Genomic DNA, 20,060 nt, shown 5'->3' on the forward strand with positions numbered 1-20,060 from the left:
CAAATCATGCACGACAGAACTGGGAAGCGTGGAAATCCCATTCAATGGGATATTGAAGGTAACACCACACAGACACAAATAGAAACAGACTGTCCCCCAGCAACGGGGAAGCCCTTAGGTAGACGGAAATTTCATGTACACACAGAGAGCTCTGATTCATAGTAGAACTTTCAAAATTTCACTCTAATCATGGTTTACCATGATTAGAGCGAAATACACAAACAGCAACGAACTTTGGGCTCATGTGTACCCCCCCTTTCATCCTGTAGCACAGCCATAAGTGATCAGAAGTGAGCAGGGGGTTGGACTAGATGGCCTTATAGGACCCTTCCAACTCTACTATTCTATGATTCTATGACCTCCACTTTTCAACTAAGCAGACTTCCCTGCTACATCTGAACTCTGCTTAGTTTCAGCTATGTTTTATTTGAACAAGCCAGGATCAAATCATGGTTTATGATCTCGGCTTCTTCAGTAACCATAAACTGACCGGAGTTCCACAAATTAATCAATTGATCGGCCATAGCAGATGGGATTAGCTGATTAAAGGTTTTAAAAATTGGGTTGTAGCCCTAACGTGGAGTTTCGACTTCAGTAATTAAAAGTTTTGGTTTTGGTTTTCTAAAAATATCATCTTGCCCATCTCTCAGCTGATTTAAAAAAGCTCCTTACCCGTCCTTCTTGAGAACATTCGACACAGCTGACTTGGATGTTTCCATGTTTAGCACCAGGAATAATTTGCACACATTCAAAGTCATTCGCCAGTATAACAATATCACATCCAGAGCCATATGCCTAAAAGAAATTTGTCAAACAAAACAAAATACAGAGTTTCTTGTTATTTTCATTTTATTTATTACATTTATATCCTACCATTTTTCCTCCAAGGAAGCCAAGGCGGCGTACATAATCCTCCTCTTCTCCATTTTATCCTTACAACAACAACCCTGTGAGGTAGGTTGGGCTGAGAGTTTGTGACTGGCCCAAAGTCACCCAGTGGGTTTCCATGGCCGAGTGAGGACTAGAACCCGGATCTCCCGACTCCCAGTCCGACACTCTAGCCACTACTCCACACTACACCACACCACACTGCTCAAATGTGTATTTTATTTTTAACTTGGCTTCTCATATCTCCCCCACAGGAAGTGGCAATGCTAAAAACAGTATCGTTTTATCATCACCAGCACAGTGGATAAAAACCAAGGATTAGAAAAATCTGATTTGTTTTTAATTTAAATCAGATAATGTAAATACTATGTTTATCTTAAATAAAAACTATGTTATATTAAGAGTGCAATCCTACGCATTTTTAGACAGAAACAAAGTCCTACAACTCCCAGCATTCCCAGCCAGCCATGGGGAAAGCTGGGAGTTGTAGGACTTTTTTTCTGTCTAAACATGCATAGGATTGTGCCCTACGGAATTGTATATATATAAAAAATCACCATAAGAAAAATACACATCGCCTTTGGCAACGATGAAGCAATATAGACAATTTTAAAATAAAATAAATAAACATTGAGTTAAAGGCGGATTCTCGGTGAAATGAAAAACCAATTTGATCATATAACAAAAATGAATATTTACATTCTACCAACCATATATAGGCATTAACATTTTTCACCTGATGAAAAACAACTGCTCTAGTCTGACCAGTAACTCCCTCCTGCTACCAAACTAATGTTGCAAAAGCAGGAAACTACCTTTAGGGGAAATTCCATTTAACATTGCAACATGACCAAAATATACTAGTTTGCACCAACTCCCACAACCAACCCTCAGAATCTCGAGTTTACAGCCCTCTCACAGGACTACAATCTTAAATTTTCTTGGAAGGACAATAGCATTTAAAACTGCTTTCAAACAGAGCTGTGCAGAAACTTTGCTCTCAAAACACTTGTCAGTCCAGAAAGGCGTGGAGCTTCCTGCCCAATCTCCGAATGGGCAATCATGTAGCCAATCCGATTTGGGCACACCATATGCGCTCCTGTTCCTAGCTCCACCCTCCTAAATACCACACGGAGGAAGGGCCATTAACACTGCTGATAAAAGCTTCCACAAATAGCTCTGAGGTCCCACCCCAGTTTCAGCTCAGGTCTCATTTCAATGCAAGGCAGTGTCCCACACTGCTGGAAATCAAGATGGCCGGCTTAGATACACCTTACCAATATTACAACCTGTTCCACACCAGGTCAACACATTCTATTTTGCCCAGGCATTTTAATTAACTTTTACTGCCTCTATCTACAGCTTTATGACTTTGTTCCTTTAGTTCCTTATATCGTCTTTTTTATTATTATTGTAGATCGCACTGCAATCCATTAGGTTGATGGAGTTCTAGCATTTAAACAAGCAAGCCAGCAAACACTATGTCTTATTTTTCCTGGAATTCGACAGACCAAATGGAACAAATGAATGTCTAATTTATCAACATGTACCAAAAGATGGATTTATCACCAGAAACACCACATTTTTGTATGGCTTGAGACCTATTAAAACTACAGCAACATCATTTTTGGTATATGAGAATTTTCTATTCCTACTCTTTTACTACATGTCCTTTTTCTGGTTATTATCTTTAATACACTACTTATCTGCAGAGACCATATTTCAGATTGAATCTCATTACAGAAAAGCTGTATCTAAAGAAGAGGCGATAATAACATACCCTTTGCTACTACAACCACCATCAAAGCTATATGGAAAGAAGTACAATAATAATCCCAGTTGTAATATCCCCTCTTCAGAAAGTTCAGAGAGTAGTAAGATAAACAATCACCACAACAAAAAGACCTTGAAGTTTAGAAGCAAGCAAACAAAAAGAACGGCTGAGTGATGGTGTAACAAATTCATTTTTCCCCCCTTTAAAAAAAGTAATGACATATTTCAACATACTGGCTCAGTTCAGACAAGACGTTTCTCAACGGTGGATTTAGAACTCCACGGTGGTAGGGTGACCATATTTGGGAAACCAAAAAAGAGGACACCTAGTGTGTGTGTGTGGGGAAGCAGCTTTCTGAGTCCTGCAGAAAGTACGTTATTCCCCCGCCACCTTAAAGAACCCGATTGGAGTGGAGGAGGGGAAAGGATTTCATTCTGCACCACCACCATCCACTCCAATGGGGGCCTTTTCTATAATGTCCACGAATGACCCACTTTCCCCTTTAAGACCTCCACTGGAGCTCAGGGTGGGGGAATGATGTGCCTCAAGAAAGCATGTCATTCCCTCCTGCCATGCTAATGGCAGCCTTAAAGGGGAAGGTGTGTCATTCCAGGACATTATTGAAAATTATAGAAAATCCCCCCTGACACCATGGAAAGAACAAAAACCAGGACAAATCCGGGGAAATCCTGACAGTTGGTCACCCTACACGGTGGAGCTTTTACACCACTGTTGAGAAATGTGTTTTCTAGCGGGAAAACTCCACCCCAAGGTGGAGGTTTTCTTTTTAAAAAACCTCTCCATGCAGAATATCCACACTGTGCAGAAGAGAGGTCCTGCACAACTGTTGTGTGTTGTGTGGTAGGCACCATGTTTTCTGCTGCATTGTGTTGACTTTTCCCACTGGCTACGAAGTTCCCTGGCAAGAGTGGCGAAAGCAGTGAGTGCCGCTCTAGGAGAGCCACTGGGATTTTTTTTTTTTGGCAGCAATGGATGATGGAATGCCATCGGGAGGACTGGGGGAGGAGAAAGGGCGAAGGAACTGTCAAGCAAACATCACGATGGATTTTCCTCAACTCCACAGCAGCCCAATCACACGCTGATGGAGTTAGAATACGTTGTGTGGGGAGTACCTCCTAAAAACTCAACCACTGAGTGGAGTTTTCACACAGTGTTGACTAACGTGTTGTCTGAACTGAGCCACGATGTTTCTTTGATGCCCAATATTCGAACGAGACGAAAAAATGGTTCAGTGTTTCTTTCATTCTTTCATCTCTTAGAGATTCTAGCAATTGTGATGCTAGATAGTCAACATATCCTAAACATCTTAATAAACATGAACCAACCTTGAAATTAGCCTCTCGCCTGGGGCAAGTGGAAGGTAGGTGCCTCCTTGCAGGTGGCAAACAACTCTCTTCTCCCAACCTGGAAAACTTAAGGGCTGTAACAGCAGCATGTAACAGCTTGCACAAGTCTGCTGCATCAACCCTCTGCCTTGTAAACAAAATGACCCTCTGGTTTACAGACCTAGAATTCATTCTTCAATACATATGGCATAAATCCATATTTTACTTTTATTTATTTACTTAATGGGCACATTCAGAAGCCACTTCAAACCATGGCTTTAACCATGGTGGTTAAGTCAGAAAGCCAGGCCGTGTTCAGAAGACACCTTAAACCTCAGCTTTAACCACGGTGAATAAGGCTTTTTGCCATGGTTCAAGGTGTCTTCTGAACGGGGCCTATATATTTTAAATATTTCTAGGCCGCCTTTCAGAGCAAAAGCCCTTCCAAAGCGGCTTGCAGCTCTGAGACAGATGAAACCAGTAGGATATTAAAAGTGATAAAACTGCCATAAAAACAGCAAGAACACAATAAAGGCAGCCATAAAAACAGCCATAAAAAACCAGCAATAAAACCCAACAGCAAAACCAGCAATAAACCAGCAACAAAAAACGCAATGACACCAATCACATGACAAGAGAGCCAGACTCAAATAACATGTTTCCAAGAATATATTTTAAAATACTGAGTGCCTTTCCAATGACTCTCCAAAACAGGGATGAGGGATATCTACCAGGTTTTACATTCAACCGGATTCCATAAAGCCTGAGTAAGGAGAATGGATTCAAGGAATCAAATTAACTAATCCCCATCCAGGTTTGTGCTGTTAACCCCGTCTCCAGTATATCACCGGGGTCTTTTGCATGGCCTAGTGTAGACCTTTTACCTAGAATAGAAATGGGCATCCCTTTTTGCCCTTGATAACTGCATGCAACAGTGGGTAGCAGGTTGATGGGGGACACAGGCTCTAAGGGCGCATGGCATGGCACCCCTTCTTCCCCATCTCTCTCTCTCGGTCATTCATGCACACAGAATTTCTTCACTCCTAAACACACTCACTTGCTCACGGTCTTCTGTCCCCTATTCTCTCTCTCTCACACAAACACACATTCACACACATCACAGTGCATGAGGAGGGAGAAATGTAAACCTCTCCTCCTGGAGAGCTTTTACACCACTGTGTCTTCCCAGGTGGTTGAAATTGGGAAAAGCTGAGGAGCCTTTAAATTTGCATTCACTGGTTCCCAGCGCCAACCAGCTGGGCATAGGGAGGCGCGCAACGGAACCACAATCAATCAGTGCCCTCCTCAGCTATTTCCTGTGCCAATCTGTGGGCGGAATCGGTTGAGGAGGTGGGCTCCATGTAGCCTACCTGTATGTGACCTTGAACAGTGATCTTCAACTAGTCCAAACCTGAGACCCATCTCGGACACTCAACCTGCAATTTGGGACCCACTTTCACCATTTTCTCCATGCCCAACATGGCGGCAACAGCTTTGCCACAACCCATCCGGACTGATCTCACAACTCACTTTTGGGTTGCAACCCACCAGTTGAAGACCACTGACACAGAGAGACCAAATCTGGGGCCTCCTATTTGAAAAGCTGCTGCACGCGAACTGCCGGACTGTATAAGTCTATGCCAATTCACCCACTGGCTTCTCTAGGAAACAAAATCAGTGTTCTTTTTTATGTTTCCCTAATTGCCCTGAAGACTGTATTGCAGTAAGCCAGGCTTGAAAAAAGCAACTCGCCTTGTCCCCTATGATGAGCAGAAATTACCTCCAGGCAACTAGACTTAGAAGAAGAAGAAGAAGAAGAAGAAGAAGAAGAAGAAGAAGAAGAAGATTATTATTATTATTATTATTATTATTATTATTATTATTATTATTATTTGTTAAGGCCACAAGTAAATTTCATAAGCATGCATGAGCAAAAAAGGTATTAAAAATGTGTGGGCTAGTCCTTGTCTGGAATTACTCGTAAGGCTGCAGGAAAATCTAAGCATTCTTTAAAACTGGTGTTTGCTTTTAAGATTTGCTGAAGCACACCGCCCTCTATCATAACAGGGGAAGACTAAACACATTTCGGAGCAGTGTCAGAAGGGAAGAAAAGAAATGATCTTGAGACTGTTTCCGGACCTCGGAAACACCAAGGAAAGCGAGGCTACATCTCTCTTGCAACAATTCTGATGGCGGTGCGTGAGCCCTGCAGATTAAAATGCTCGGCAGAGGCACAAAGCACGAAACGGGCATAAGTGCCACCCACACAGAGAATCTGCTCTGCTGTTCGTCACGCTGCTACCTGCAAGAGGAAACTGGATGGAGTTTGCAAGCTGAGTTGCTAGATCTTCCAAGGCGAGACAGAGAGGACATTTTGCCAAAGGCTGCATTAAGAGCCAACCCTTCGGCCCTCTCCAAGTCGACGACGGAGATCTAGTTGCACGCAGCGGCCGGCTTCAGATAAGCGCAAGCCGCGAGAGAATCTTTCAATAAATAAAAAGGCAGAGCAGTGCTGCATCTTAAATGGCACGCAGACATCTAACATCCCACTCGCTGGGGTGGGTGGGTGGGTTTGGAAAGAACGGATTTGAGGGATGCCCCCAAGTGACTGATCCGTCTGTGCTCCAGACGCCAAGGTGGCTGTTATCAAGCGCGTGTCCATCTTGGGAGACACAGGGCTCATCCACACCAAGCAGGATATTCCACTATGAAAGCAGTATGGAAGTGGTATGTAAAAGGCAGGAGCCACATTACTGCTTTATAGCGGGACTGAAGTGCACTGCAGGATCTTCACTACTGCTTTATAGTGGTACTGAAGTGCACTGACAACTGGTGGGGCCCATGACACAACTACACTAAGCAGAATATACCACTATGAAAGTGGTATGACAGCAGTATATGGCATATGTCAATGGGCCCCAACAGTTGTCAGTGCCCTTCAATACCACTATAAAGCAGTAGTGTGGCTCCTGCATTTTATATACCGCTTTCATACCACTTTCATAGTGGAATATCTGCTTGGTGTAGATGAGCCCGGACAAGTCATCTAACTGCCAGCTATGTTCATGGCTCCGCTGACCTTTGGCCCTGTGGACTATGGACCCTCCGAAACAGTTTCAACAGAACAGTGTGCACAACTTTTACATAGGAATATTATGGTGAACTTTGCCATCCCCTCCGTTGGATACTCAGATCCAAAGGGAGCCAGGCCACAGCTAGACCTAAGGTTTATCCTGGGATCATCCAGGGTTCGCCCCTGCCTGAGCACTGGATCCCCTGTGTGTCACCTAGATGAACAGGTTTGACCCCTGGACGATCCAGGGATAAACCTTAGGTCTAGCTATGGCCCAGTCCTTATTCTTCTCTTGCCACTGTTGCCGGTTGACCTCTGAGCCTAAAAGAGGTGGCGGCAGCAAGTGATTGCTGCTAGGGTACAGGAGTGGAACTGTTCCTAAGCTTGCAACAACTGTCACTTCTGCCGGCCCTGCAGTTAGCATGCATAAATAGAGGAAGTGGAACAGAAAGCAAAACGGTTATTTTGCCCTCCGCCATCACAAAGAATATTTTGTAATAGAGTTGTTTCCCCGCACCCCCACCCCAGTTTCAGCTAACTTTCTGGTCTTAGATACAGCATCCTTGCAGTATTAAATTGAATGGGATAAGATAACTGGACCCGTTAACACAAACCAGATCCTTCCATTTGACCAAGGTGCACAAAGCAATTTCTATTTGAGTCCATGTAAAAAGGCAGCAACAGAAGTTCCTTGTGGTTAAAGTCTTCCAACCTGTGGTCACAAAATCAGGTTTAGAAATAACCAGGCGCCTCCTCACCAGAAGCAAGGAAGGAACATCTCAAGGTGAACAAGCAGGAACTTTTTGTAGAAGGGAACAGTTACGTTACTTTTTTGCCACCGGTGCGCAAATGATTAACCATAAGTAACATGGTTTGAGAACATAAAGTAAAATCATTTTTTAAGCTTGTTTGGTGAGTGAGTTGAAGGAGAGAGAAAAAAACTAATTGTACTCAATGCCCATGTGTGCACTTAACGATAAGCCTGATTTCTGAAAATTCCTGGCAATGGTTTGTTCCTGTTGTCTACATAAGGGATCCTGGTTTGTTGCTCTCAAACAAGCCAGGATTTGTAACCACGAAACAAACCCTGGTTTGTAATCCTGGGAACAACAACCCAGGATACGCAATTTGGATGACATACTAAACCAACCATTCCGGGTTTGTTTACCACTTGGTTTACCAGAAGCTTGATATTGATGCAATTAAAGCTTCCAAATTCTCCAATATTTATCCTTTCATAAAATTAAAGCATAGAGAAGAAAAATACCTAATTGAAATTACGAATCCAGTCTTACGTAAAGGTCTTACAAGCCTGAGAATGCAGACCATGCAGACGAATTTTAGAGAAGGAAGATTTAATAATATACTGAGTGATCAAAGAATTTGCTGTAAACAATAGCTATACCATAGATATACAGAGTACAATGAGAAATTAGGATATGTTTACTGTAGAAGATGTGTGCTGATGGGAGTAATTGCTGTACAGAGTTCGGCTAATTTATTTTTTTTATGTAATAATGTGTGATGATAATATGCGTTCGGCTAAAACCCATTTAGGGTAGCCATGAATAAAATTTGTATTTGGTTTACCAGTCACATTGGCAAGGAAGCGCAGTACAGCAAAAAGAGATTACCTCCAAAATGTAACAGGCCAACTACAGAACACCACAGAAGGAGAGGTATATGAACCTCCGGAAGAAGAGAGTTCCGTAGCTCCAGGCCAGTGATGGAAATTCCACCCACTTGACTTAGCAGCGGACTCTAGGATCTGTCAATTCTGATGCTCCGTCCCCCTCTGACAAAGACTGAGTTCCTAGGAAGGGGAGGAAGAAGACGATCTCGGAGCCTAGGCCTGTTTGATAAGCTCTTGGGAAGGTTCCTCTCTGATTCCTGGAGAGTCCTGGAGAATTTCCTCCCCCATGTCCTGTTTCAGCTAGTCTTCTTCTACTTCAGCTTCCAAGTCTGATTCAGAATTGACACCAGGGAGACTCTGGCCTTAGCTAGACCTAAGGTTTATCCTGGGATCGTCCTGGGGTCATCCCTGCCTGCTCCCGGGATCCCCTGTGTGTCACTTAGATGAACAGGGATTACCCCGGGACGATCCTGGGATAAACCTTACGTCTAGCTAAGGCCTAAGCCTCTTCCTGGTAGCTTATGTTACATCTTTCTGTAAAAAATACTTCCTCTGGCCTGCCCACTCTTGCAACCTTCTCCTCAATTTCTATCTAGTCCACTTCTTTTTAATTGGCTCTTCTGGAGACAAAGGTGACATAGTTTCTACAGTTGCCATTGATTTAGCTATTCTGACATCCCAGAAGGGTCTGGGAAGCACTGGGCCAGACAGCTGAGTGCTAAAGGACTTCATATAATAGAATGCTAAAGTCCATGAGCAATTTCCAATAAAAGTAAACTGTGTCTGCAGTTGTGCCTGGATACTTCAGGTTTTGAGTGACACCTTGTTGGCAAGGACCGAGTTCATGGCTTGGGAGCCTTCAGATGAAAAGCTACAGAAGACACTTGTCGCTTATGTAGGTGATGAACTTGAGTTGGCAAGAAACTGAATCATCTCAATGTACAACGGTTCCCATATCCTGTGTACAGGACAATATGAAGAGCTAAGGGGTATATCCATAACAATCAGTGGAAACCAGAAACCTGGTTAGTGCAAATCCAGTAATTTAATAACCAACCTCAAACGAGCCCTGTAATCAATTTTACATATTTTGTTGTTTATTTGGGCTTGCGCCATTTCCACACAAACAGGGAAGGGCCATAGCTCAGTGGAAGAGCGCATGCTTTCCATGCAACGGATCCCAAGTTCAATTCTGAGCACCTCCAGGAAGCTTGGGGCTGAAAAAGACTCCTCCCTGAAGCCCTGGAGAGTCGTTAGGAAGTCAAGGTATATACAATACTGAGTTAGATGGAACAATGGTATGAATCTGGGCTTCCTATATTCCTGTATAAAAGCCCCTTATTTTCACCATATCGGCCTGGTGCGGATACAACAATCCCAGTCTGGTAAACCATCATGTCTCAGCCTGGAAACAAGCCATGTAGCCACACACTCCTTTCCTTGCACCGCCTCCTCCCTTACATGTCCAGCTTCAGTGAAGCCATCTTCAGGTGCAATCCTATGCAAGTTTAGACAGGAAAACGCCCAACAACTCCTAGTATGGCTGGCTGGGGAATGTGGGGAGTTGTAGGACTTTTTCCCCCCTGCCTCAATATGCATAGGTTTGAGCCCTTCGTTTCTTAAGCTAGTTTCCCAATTTAGATGACACAGGAAACTGTGGTTTAAGAAAGCCAGGTGCATGAAGGAAGAGGAGGAGCAAGGAGGCCGCTCGAGGCCACACAACTTGTTCAGGGTTCGACAAACCATGGTTTACCAGACCAGGGCAACGAGGATGATCAGGGGTCTGGAAATAAAGCCCTATGAAGAGAGACTGAAACAACTGGGCATGTTTAGCCTGGAGAAGAGAAGATTGAAGGAAGACATGATAGCACTCTTGAAATACTTAAAAGGTTGTCACACAGAGGAGGGCCAGGATCTCTTCTCGATCATCTCAGAGTGCAGGACACAGAATAATGGATTCAAGTTACAGGAAGCCAGATTACGGCTGGACATCAGGAAAAACTTCCTGAATGTTAGAGCAGGATGACAATGTAACCAATGACCTAGGGAGGTTGTGGGCTCTCCCACACTAGAGGCATTCAAGAGGCAGCTGGACAACCATCTGTCAGGGATGCTTTAGGGTGGATTCCTGTATTGAGCAGGGGGTTGGACTCGGTGGCCTTATAGGCCCCTTCCAACTCTCTTATTCTATGATTCTAGGATCCTTACATGTAAGCCTGGCCATTGCAACATCACAGCTTTTCAGCATCTGGCAAAATCTTCCAAAAGACAAATGCACATGCAGACCGAGGCGCTAGAATACGTACAAAAGGCATCAGCCAAAATATTTATACCTTTCTCAGCTGTGGAACTCCCTGGGGTCTACTTCCTTGCTGCACCTGTCCTGCCCCTTTAATGAGGAAAAACTGCATCTTGCCATTTTGGCATCAGGATTGCTGGTCTTTTAATATGAATTGAAAACAATGGCAGGGATGAAAACACAGTGGAAAACACAGTGATGGCTCCTTGCTGCCACGTAGCACAGGAGTGGGATGGCGTCCGTTAAGGATTCCAAGGCATACAGGCCATTAGGAGGTAAAAGTTGACCTAGATAAAGACCAAGACCTAGCACAGCCCATGCCACCACGAGGATTTCCAAGCAACTGATGAATGACAGGGCTGGGAACTCTAGCCTTTCTAAGGTCGCTTGCCACGTCACCATATGATGTCATTCCTTCCAAAGGTAGCTGTATGATGTTACTGCTTCCCCCAGGAATTAATGACAGGAGAACTTCCTTCTGGGCTATTTCACTGATGGGGAGGCCAGGTACTTTTGCAAAAACAACACCAAAACCTCACCCATCCCTCTTTCCAAATGGCTGGAAGCCCTCGGGTCCAAAGTAGAAGCAGATATTGACCTTCCTCGCTCAGGGTGGTGAAAGCGGAAATCCCAAGTCAACTGCATGAAGCTAGGCCACCCTGCAGCTCCCTTTCCTTCATGTTTATCTCTGTGTGTCAGCACCACTAGGTCCGCAGGGAGCAAAGGTCCTCAGACTTTTTAGGGGAGAGATCCACGGGCAAGGAACCCAACTTGAATGAGCACATTTTGATGCAAAACACCCTGTGCAGATGACTCAAATTGGGGGGGGAAATCTCTGTCAGCAGAGATGAAACCAAAGGGTTTGCTTTCAGTAGCATCATGTAAGGCAGAGGAGGCCAGAAGGAGCAGATCTGTATACTATGAAGAGGCGAGGACAGACACCTGTGTTCTGCTCAGTTAATGTTGAAGAAAGCAGGGGGTTGTAATAAAAAAGGGGGTGATTTCACAACTGTAAGAATCACTATTTGCTCCGACCATTCAGCGTCTGAAAGGCCAGGTCTGCCTTATGGGCAAATACTTCTGTATTATCAGTCTAACCCATGGGTTCAGAATAGAGCCAGAAAACCTGGTCTCTATGGCTTGAGATAACTTACTGCATAGGAACAACAAAGCCCATGCAAACAATGGCAATTAAAAAGTTCACATTATTGGAAGAGGAGAATTGCAGCATCGAAAGACCTTGAGTTGTTGTCATTTACGGTTTGGGCTGGAACAGATTGCTTTCGCACCGCAATTATTCTTACACTTGCTAATCATGTTTTTAGGCTGCGTGGTCCCTTAACCACGATGTAGATTGCAAAGCACGTGGCTGGGGGCTGGCAAGAATGTATATCAAACACAATCTGTCTCTCATCTCCCCTCAAATCTTCCATTACCGGCCTGTTTTCGGTGCTGTTAACAAACTGGCATCAAAACACCTGGTGTATCTGCAGTATTTTATTAGATATTATTAACAGCTGGGAAAGCCTTCGGGCAAAGAGACCTACATAAAGGAAACCCCAGATTATAAACAGGATCTGAATCCCATAGTGATGAAAGAAGCACAAGGGAGGGTTTTTCCTTATGATGAATGTCACCAGTAACAGTGGCCAAGCAATGCCCTTAGTCGTCAGCAGAACTGCATAGCAGCAGAAAAGAGAAATACTCCAGAATGGCTTCCTTACACCATGCATTCCCCCCCCTCCCCTGAATTGTTCTTTGAAAGGCAGGACCATGAGAAGGCCATTCCTGCATAACGTGGCTTGTCGACAGGCCCTAAATCTCTTTTAGATACAGAGACTACATTCAGCACAAAAATTACTTGTGGCTTGAATGTCATCAAGGTGACCACGTCTAGCTTAGTAGTATAACTGTACAAGCTGATAAACTCTCGGGCGGGGGGGGGGGGGAGGGGGACTTTTTACTGCACCTGTGTTCCTCCCCCTCCTTTTTATTTCTTTTTAGCAGAGGGATATTTATATTCCATTTGATGGCACTCATTGAACAATAACTGAGCTCAGCGACAGCCAGAACGGGAAGCATTTAAGTTGACTGTTGCAACCAAATCTCCCTTTTCGTTACAAGATAGGCCGAGGCAAGTTTTACAATTATACTGTCAACATTTCATTATTATTATTATTATTATTATTATTATTATTATAAAATAGCACCAGCTCTCAGTGGGCCCGAGCAAGAAATGAGAAGTACTTTAAATTACCCCTCTCCATTCTGCCCAGATAACCTGGCAGAAATCTTTCTCACCCACCAATGCACTTACAGTCATTACCCAAAAGAAGTGAAGAAGTAGGGCTGGTGTTTCATCCTAGGGGCTACGCAGCCCAGTCTAAACACACACACACACACACACACACACCCTGCCCAGAGATGACTAACCACCAGCCTTACATTCTTTGACTTACACACTTTAGGAAAGCTACAAACCTCTCCACTTCCATCGATAACTGATCACCCCCACCAGGAAGGGTTTACCCAGCACCTTCTGGTGATTGTGATGAATACATTACCTTCTCCCAACCTAAAGCAAGGCAGGATGGGGCTTTGGGAGAGAATGATTCCTCCCATCGACCGCCAACTCCCATGACACCCACCCTGCCCAGGGTAGGACTGCTAACTTTTCAACAAGGCATTTTTGAACAGCACTTGGTGGGTGATCATATATGACCTGCCGCACCTGGTGGGAGATCAGTTTCTGCCAGTTTCTGCAGACCAGAGTTCTCTTATAAGGCCACACTGAGAGGCCCAGGCGCATGTGTGGTTGTGCGCTGGTTGGTTGCCGGGGGGGGGGCTTAGCAACTCTTCTGCCTCCCCCCCCCCATACACATATCTCTACCTGCTGAAGTCTCCCTTGCAGGCTGATCATGAATTCATCACCCCCTGAGTCAGAAGCCCGTTCCCTACACCACCCTCTCCCATAATTCCCTCGTCCGGTGAAGAGTCATCCAACCCTCCGCTAGTTCCCGTCACACTTCACCTCCCCAGGAAAACGCCACAGACGCACTATTTTGGATAGACAGGTCCACCTTTGATAGAAAAGAGTGACAGCCAGGCAGATAGATAGACAGACAGACAGACAGACAGCCCGATGGCAAAGATACACAACGTGTAAATATACTAAACCAGGAGAGGGTTCTGCAAAACATACTCTTTGTAAAGAACATCTCTGTACAGAGACGGAGCGCAGCATAAATATTGTGTGTGTGTGTGTGTGTGTGTGTGTGCATATATACAACACACACACCCCCGGTGGCAACGCTAAATAATAAATACCTCCCATAGCTGACTGCTAATTATTAGGGTAGCACTAACCGAATCAAAATTGTAATGACAATAACATTATTATTATTATTATTGTGTTTAGTTTAAATTGCTTCCACCCAACCTTTTAAAAAATAAAATACAGTCCATCCGCCCTCCAATGTTAGGTTGTCATTGCTTCTTTGGCAGGAATCCAAGAATATTTATCATCATCATCATCATCGTGATGAAGATGCTGCCCATCCATCCCTCCATCCCTCCATCCCTTCCTCCTCCTCCTCCTCCTCCTGCTGCTGCTCTCCCCGGCCTCCGGCCGGCTTCCAGCCCTGGCCCCTCCCCGGGCCCGCCCTCCTCCTCCTCCTCCTCCTCCTCTTCCCCCTCCTCACCGTGAACGGGGTGTCCTCGACGCTGCCCACCGAGTAGCAATTGTCGCCCGGGTTGACGGCCCCGGTGAGCACCTGGTGCAAATGCATCGCCGCGGCCTCCAGCTGCCGCCGCCGCAGCCGCCGCACGGCCGGCTGGGGCTTCCCTTTAGCTCCGCTTCTCCGCTCGGCAGCAGCAGCAGCAGCAGCGGGAGGAGGGATGTTACGAAGAGGCGAGACCCGGATGGCTGCGGCGCTGGCTGGCTGGCTGGCTGCTTGCTTCCCTCCCCCGCCGGGCCGAGGAAACCAACAGGGGCAGGGAGGAAGCCGCGGCGGGGCGCTCTCGGCTCCCAGGCGCGCGCGTCCTCGCCTCCGCTCCGTAGCCACCGCGGCAGCGGCAGGAGGGCAGGGCGCGCGCGCGCGGCGCAAGAGGCATGCGCGAGGGAGGGAGGCGAGCGAGGTGGTCGGGGGCGCGCGCGCGCGGCTCTCGAGGAGCGCGCCTGGGAGGGAGGCGCGCGCGGTGCCAGAAGGCGAAGAAGGGAGAGGCGAGGAGGAGGTGGAGTGCCCTCTCCAAGGGACGCCATAGAATCATAGAATAGTAGCGTCGGAAGGGGCTTCTAAGGCCATCTAGTCCAACCCCCTGCTCAAGGCAGGAATCTACCTTAAAGCATCCCTGGCAGATGGTTGTCCAGCTGCCTCTTGAAGGCCTCTAGGGTGGGATAGATAAGAGTGACAGCCAGGCAGATGTTACCAGTTGTATTACCTGGCACTGCACTATGTGAGTGTGAGTCTGACACAAGACCCAGCATTGCCTGGTCAGGGAAAAAAAAAAGCCTGACAATTCACAGCAATCCCCAGTCAGGTAAAAAAGAAAAGAAAAGAAAAATCCTGCAACTCCCAGCATTCCCTAGGTGGGTGGGGGGTGGGGGGAACCCAACAAGTCCCAGAATTCCCTAGCTGGATATAAGCCCAACATCTCCCAGCATTTCCCAGACAGGAAAAAAAGAGCCCAACAACTCTCAGCATTCCTCAGCCAGTATGGCCAATGTTCAGGGATAATGGGACTCCTAGTCCAGCAATGTCTGGACAGCCACAGGTTCCATGCTGCTGATTTAGGATAGAATCCCTTCAGCAGTTTTGGACAGGTCCGTTGGTAAAGTTATCTTGCATGTTGTAGATGGCGGAGAATTGCCCAAGAACATGCAGTGAATTCACGGGTAAGTTTCAAACCAAGGGCGTTTGGACCAGAGATCAAGACCCAAGTAGAGGTCCGGTCTACAACTCAAAATAAGGCTTTTAGGATTGCATCGCCCATGCTCTGGAACTTCTTCCCACTACAAATTAGACAGATGCTTACCCTTCTGGGTTTTCAGCACTGACAGAAAACATACATTTTCCCAACATACAGTCCCAGCCAGGAATACAATCTTGTCTTCTGCATGGAGTGATGTTACGCAATCCTCTGTTATGATCTTCTATGGTCTTTGTTCATTGCTTAGAAATTCCTTTTAATGTAAACCAGCATGGCGAAGAAGACCACTGTTTCAGTGGCCTTCTGGCACATTGTATTTGAGCCCCATCCTTGCTTTTTAAAATCATTTGATTGCTGGTTGTTTTTCTGGTTGTTTTATTTTTAGAGCCTTGTTATTGCTTTTAAATAATTATGTGACTGTAAGGCAGACTTGTAATTAACTATTCTACAAGGAATTCCTTGCAGGCAAATGGGTGGGCTGGTGGATTGCTCTGTTTCTCCTCCACCAGTGGAGGTGGGGGGCTCCAAATTCAGTGGGGTGGGGAATCCGCTCTGGGGTTCAGTCAGAACCAGTCAGATCTCTAAAGAGGCATTGGCCATGGAGCAAGTAAAGCACCTTACTCCTTGGCTAGCACAAAAAAGGGTCAGAGTTTTATTTTTCTTTTGGATGATGATGATGATGATACTAGACTGCAAAGTGATAACTACTAAATCAATTTTCAAGCTAGTAACTCTTCTGGTTTCATATACGCGTTGTAGTTCTTGAGTGAAATTGCCCATTACATGCCAAAACCTGTCCACTTCTTGATCTGAAAACTACTTTCATTCAAGATCCCGGTCAATTTCATCTGAAAGAGACCATGGGCTCATCTACACCAAGCAGGATATTCCATTATGAAAGTGGTATATAAGAGGCAGGAGCCACACTACTGCTTTATAGCGGGATTGAAGTGCATTGACAATTGTCAGGGCCCATGACACATACCAGGTACCGCTTTCATAGTGTTATATCCTGCTTGGTCTAGATGTGTCCTGGGCCCCAACAGTTGTCAGTGCACTTCAGTACCACTATAAAGCAGTGTTTTAGATCCTGCAGTGCACTTCAATACCGCTATAAAGCAGTCGTGTGGCTCCTGCCTTTTATATACCGCTTTCATACTGCTTTCATAGTGGAATATCCTGCTTGGTGTAGATGAGCCCTGAGTCTCTCTGCTTAAGGCAAGTCCCCAGAAATTGCAGCAAGTGGAGGGGGTGCGTTCATCTAAAGTGAATCACCCCATTGGCAGAGTGAAGGGGAATCTTGGGTATCTTTTATTGGGCACCATGGGGATTCAGCCTCAGGATGAAAACTGATTGCCATGACAAGAAAAAGCAAAGGTCAATTTTAGCACTGTTGCGAATATGCATGCATGCAGCTGCCCACCAAAATTGAAAAGAAAAAGAATACATTTTTTAAAAACAAAAACGTTTTAATCAAAATGCCATGTGGAGCTGCCACTATGAAGTCTTGTTTAGCCTTTGAGTGTTCCATAGCTATAATAGATCACCCAAAAAGTCAACATTATTTGAAAAACAAGCTAGTGTTTACACATTGGGCACATTGTAGCCACTCTGGAAACCATTTTAATTTTCTTTGTAATAATTGTTTTTCCAGCATTGCCGGGGTGGGGGTTGCAGCCCCTGGGGAGATGGGCAGGGGGCAACCTCCCCTCCCCAAGATCTCGTGGAGTTGCCCACCTCGGATGTATATGAATGCGACAAGAATGCAGCTATGCTTATGTTAATTCATTTCTGGATTTTTCTGACCATCGTTTATAGCTGTGACATCTGAATTGGACCAATGATGGTTAGCAGTAAGGTTGAAACCATTTTTTTTATGTGTGTTACAAGTTAATTTAATACATTTGTAAACAGTAAACAGATTTCTATAATTATCTGAAACCCGGATCCAGAAAAAATAAATGAGCCTCTTATGGAAATTTTGCATTATTTCTATTAACTCTCTTCCCAACTGCCCCAAATTGATGCCTCAGTACGTATTCTTGTTGAAAAATGTGTAAAGTGTAACCTCTGAAAGTTTCAGGCTTGCAACACAAAGTGCAAGATTGGAATGATGGTGAGATAGTGCATGTTGTTGACTTCTCAGACAAATGGGTAGGAATAAAACCTTTATATCTCGATGAGGGTTGCTCCTATGAAAGGATTGTTAATGACTTTTTTGTAGCAATTTTTATGCTCCTTAATTTGTATTGAGACATCTTTTCTGTGAGATTACAAATAACAGAGTTATTGTGCAAAAACTGGATTTTGGCTGCCATTTTCCAAGATGACGGCTGCTATGATGATTTCCCAAGATGCCCCTATATCTCATTTTAATCTACATGGTCATAAATACCACCATACCAAATTTCGCACTTGTATCACAATGTGCACGATTTGGCCAGAAATTGTCGTTAAGCCGCTGTACTACATGGAGTTTGTTTGCAAAACCGGATCTTGAAATGGTAGAGGGAATTGGCATAAATTGGGGGGAGGGGGCTGGTTGCACACCCTGCTAACATGTTCCCATGAACAGAGCCTGTGATTTTGCTAAGAAATGATAAGAAGAACAATGAGAACAATTAGAAGTACAATTAGAGATGTGGTTTGTGTTGCATTGAACTGATGGATGCTTGAGTCATCTTGACCTTGGTCTAAATTGCATGGATTAATTGGGGCGGGGGTGGGGGACAGGGTAGGTGATGCTTGCAGGCTTTTGGCTTGCAGAGGGCATATTGGATTTGAAGACTCTTCCTCACCTTTGTCCCTGTGTTATATTAAGGGAGGATTGAAGCCTGTTGGTTTTTCTTTCAAGATCTTAAAAGAAGCAAGCCCTGAAGTCAGTGGAACATCTGAAAATGGGTTTTTGGATAGCAGCAATTGGGTTAATGATTAAAAACAAACAACATTTGTTTTGTTTACAAACGTCTTAAAGGCTTTAACATGCGGAGAATGGTGACCTCCAGACTTTGACAACAACAAAAAATAGTAAAATCCATCTAGATAAAAATCACATGGTCAACAAGAAGGGATTCCTGGCTTGTAAATGGCGTTTCAGTACAGCATGTGCTAACAAGTTTTTAAGTACTATTGTTGATTTCCATGGAAAATGCAATTTCTCACAACTTAAAAATGAAGTGTTTGGATTTTGATTTGAGTTCTCAAATGCCGTTTTCTGAATTTGCTCTCTAGTGCTGATTTTACCCAAGTTGCTGGAATCCAGGGCTATCTTTTCAGCATGCCATTGTTGTCGGACACGTCATCATGAAGTCATTTTGATATTCCAGAAGTTTTCCATTTTGGGGTGTCTGTCTCTGAAATCTAGGGGCATTTTGCCTTGAATTGTAATCCATGTTCTGTTTTCATTGCAGCCTTGTGGAGCAGTCCTGTATGGGGCTAAATTTCAGCTGCTGCATCTCCAACAGAACTGCTGATTTTCTTTTTTTAAAATAAATAAATCCATTGTCCCATGGGCAAAGGGCAAATTGCTGGTCACTGGGACGGTTAGTGACGCAAGTTCTCTAATGCTCTTGCTTAATGCATTCTCTGGTAGGATTAGTCCTTTATTTTGTTGGCTTGTTTGGTTATAGTAGTGCTGACTTATGAGTAGAGATGTGAAGGGCCGGGGGGAAATCGGAAAAATTTTGGGGAAAAAACATTTTTATCTGTTTTTTTCCAAAGCCTTTTCTGTTTTTTCCCCCCCAAAATTGAAAAAAGTGAAGAAAAAATGGATTATGGAATGTTTTATTTTAGCATGAACAATAAAATATTTAAGACAAGATGTTCAAATGTTTACTTCTCCAAATGATTTCTAACAACGATGTACAGTATCAGATCATCACAATTTCTGTGCATCAAGGACAAGCAAGTCCTAGGTTGCAAATTGAGACTACAACTCTCAAACCAGTTTTTTTCTTTCCATGGCTTCAAAATTTCCGGAAATTTTACATCTCTACTTATGAGCCACCCTAGCTCAATTGCTGCAGATAGAAATTCCATGGAACCTGATGCCAATGCAAACCCCCAATACTTTTGAACGGAGGCAGTTCAGACGGTCAGCTGAGAGTCATCAAGACATA

The 20,060-nt window shown here is 44.6% G+C and overlaps 1 protein-coding gene across 2 annotated transcripts in view; it reads right to left on the reverse strand.

Annotated features, from left to right (window-relative positions):
• DMXL2 (Dmx like 2) overlaps positions 1–14,801 on the reverse strand; it is a 96,217-nt gene extending 81,416 nt beyond the window's left edge. For both annotated transcript variants that reach the window (XM_063142503.1, XM_063142502.1), the window contains exons 1-2: positions 14,715–14,801; positions 673–795 (exon numbers count right to left, since the gene is read on the reverse strand). In XM_063142503.1, coding sequence (XP_062998573.1) covers positions 673–795; positions 14,715–14,801 — 210 coding nt within the window. The remainder of the gene's footprint in view (positions 1–672; positions 796–14,714) is intronic.
• Between the last annotated feature and the right edge of the window lie 5,259 nt (positions 14,802–20,060).

Source organism: Elgaria multicarinata, chromosome 16 (genome assembly GCF_023053635.1).
Source record: "Elgaria multicarinata webbii isolate HBS135686 ecotype San Diego chromosome 16, rElgMul1.1.pri, whole genome shotgun sequence".
NCBI lineage: Eukaryota > Metazoa > Chordata > Lepidosauria > Squamata > Anguidae > Elgaria > Elgaria multicarinata.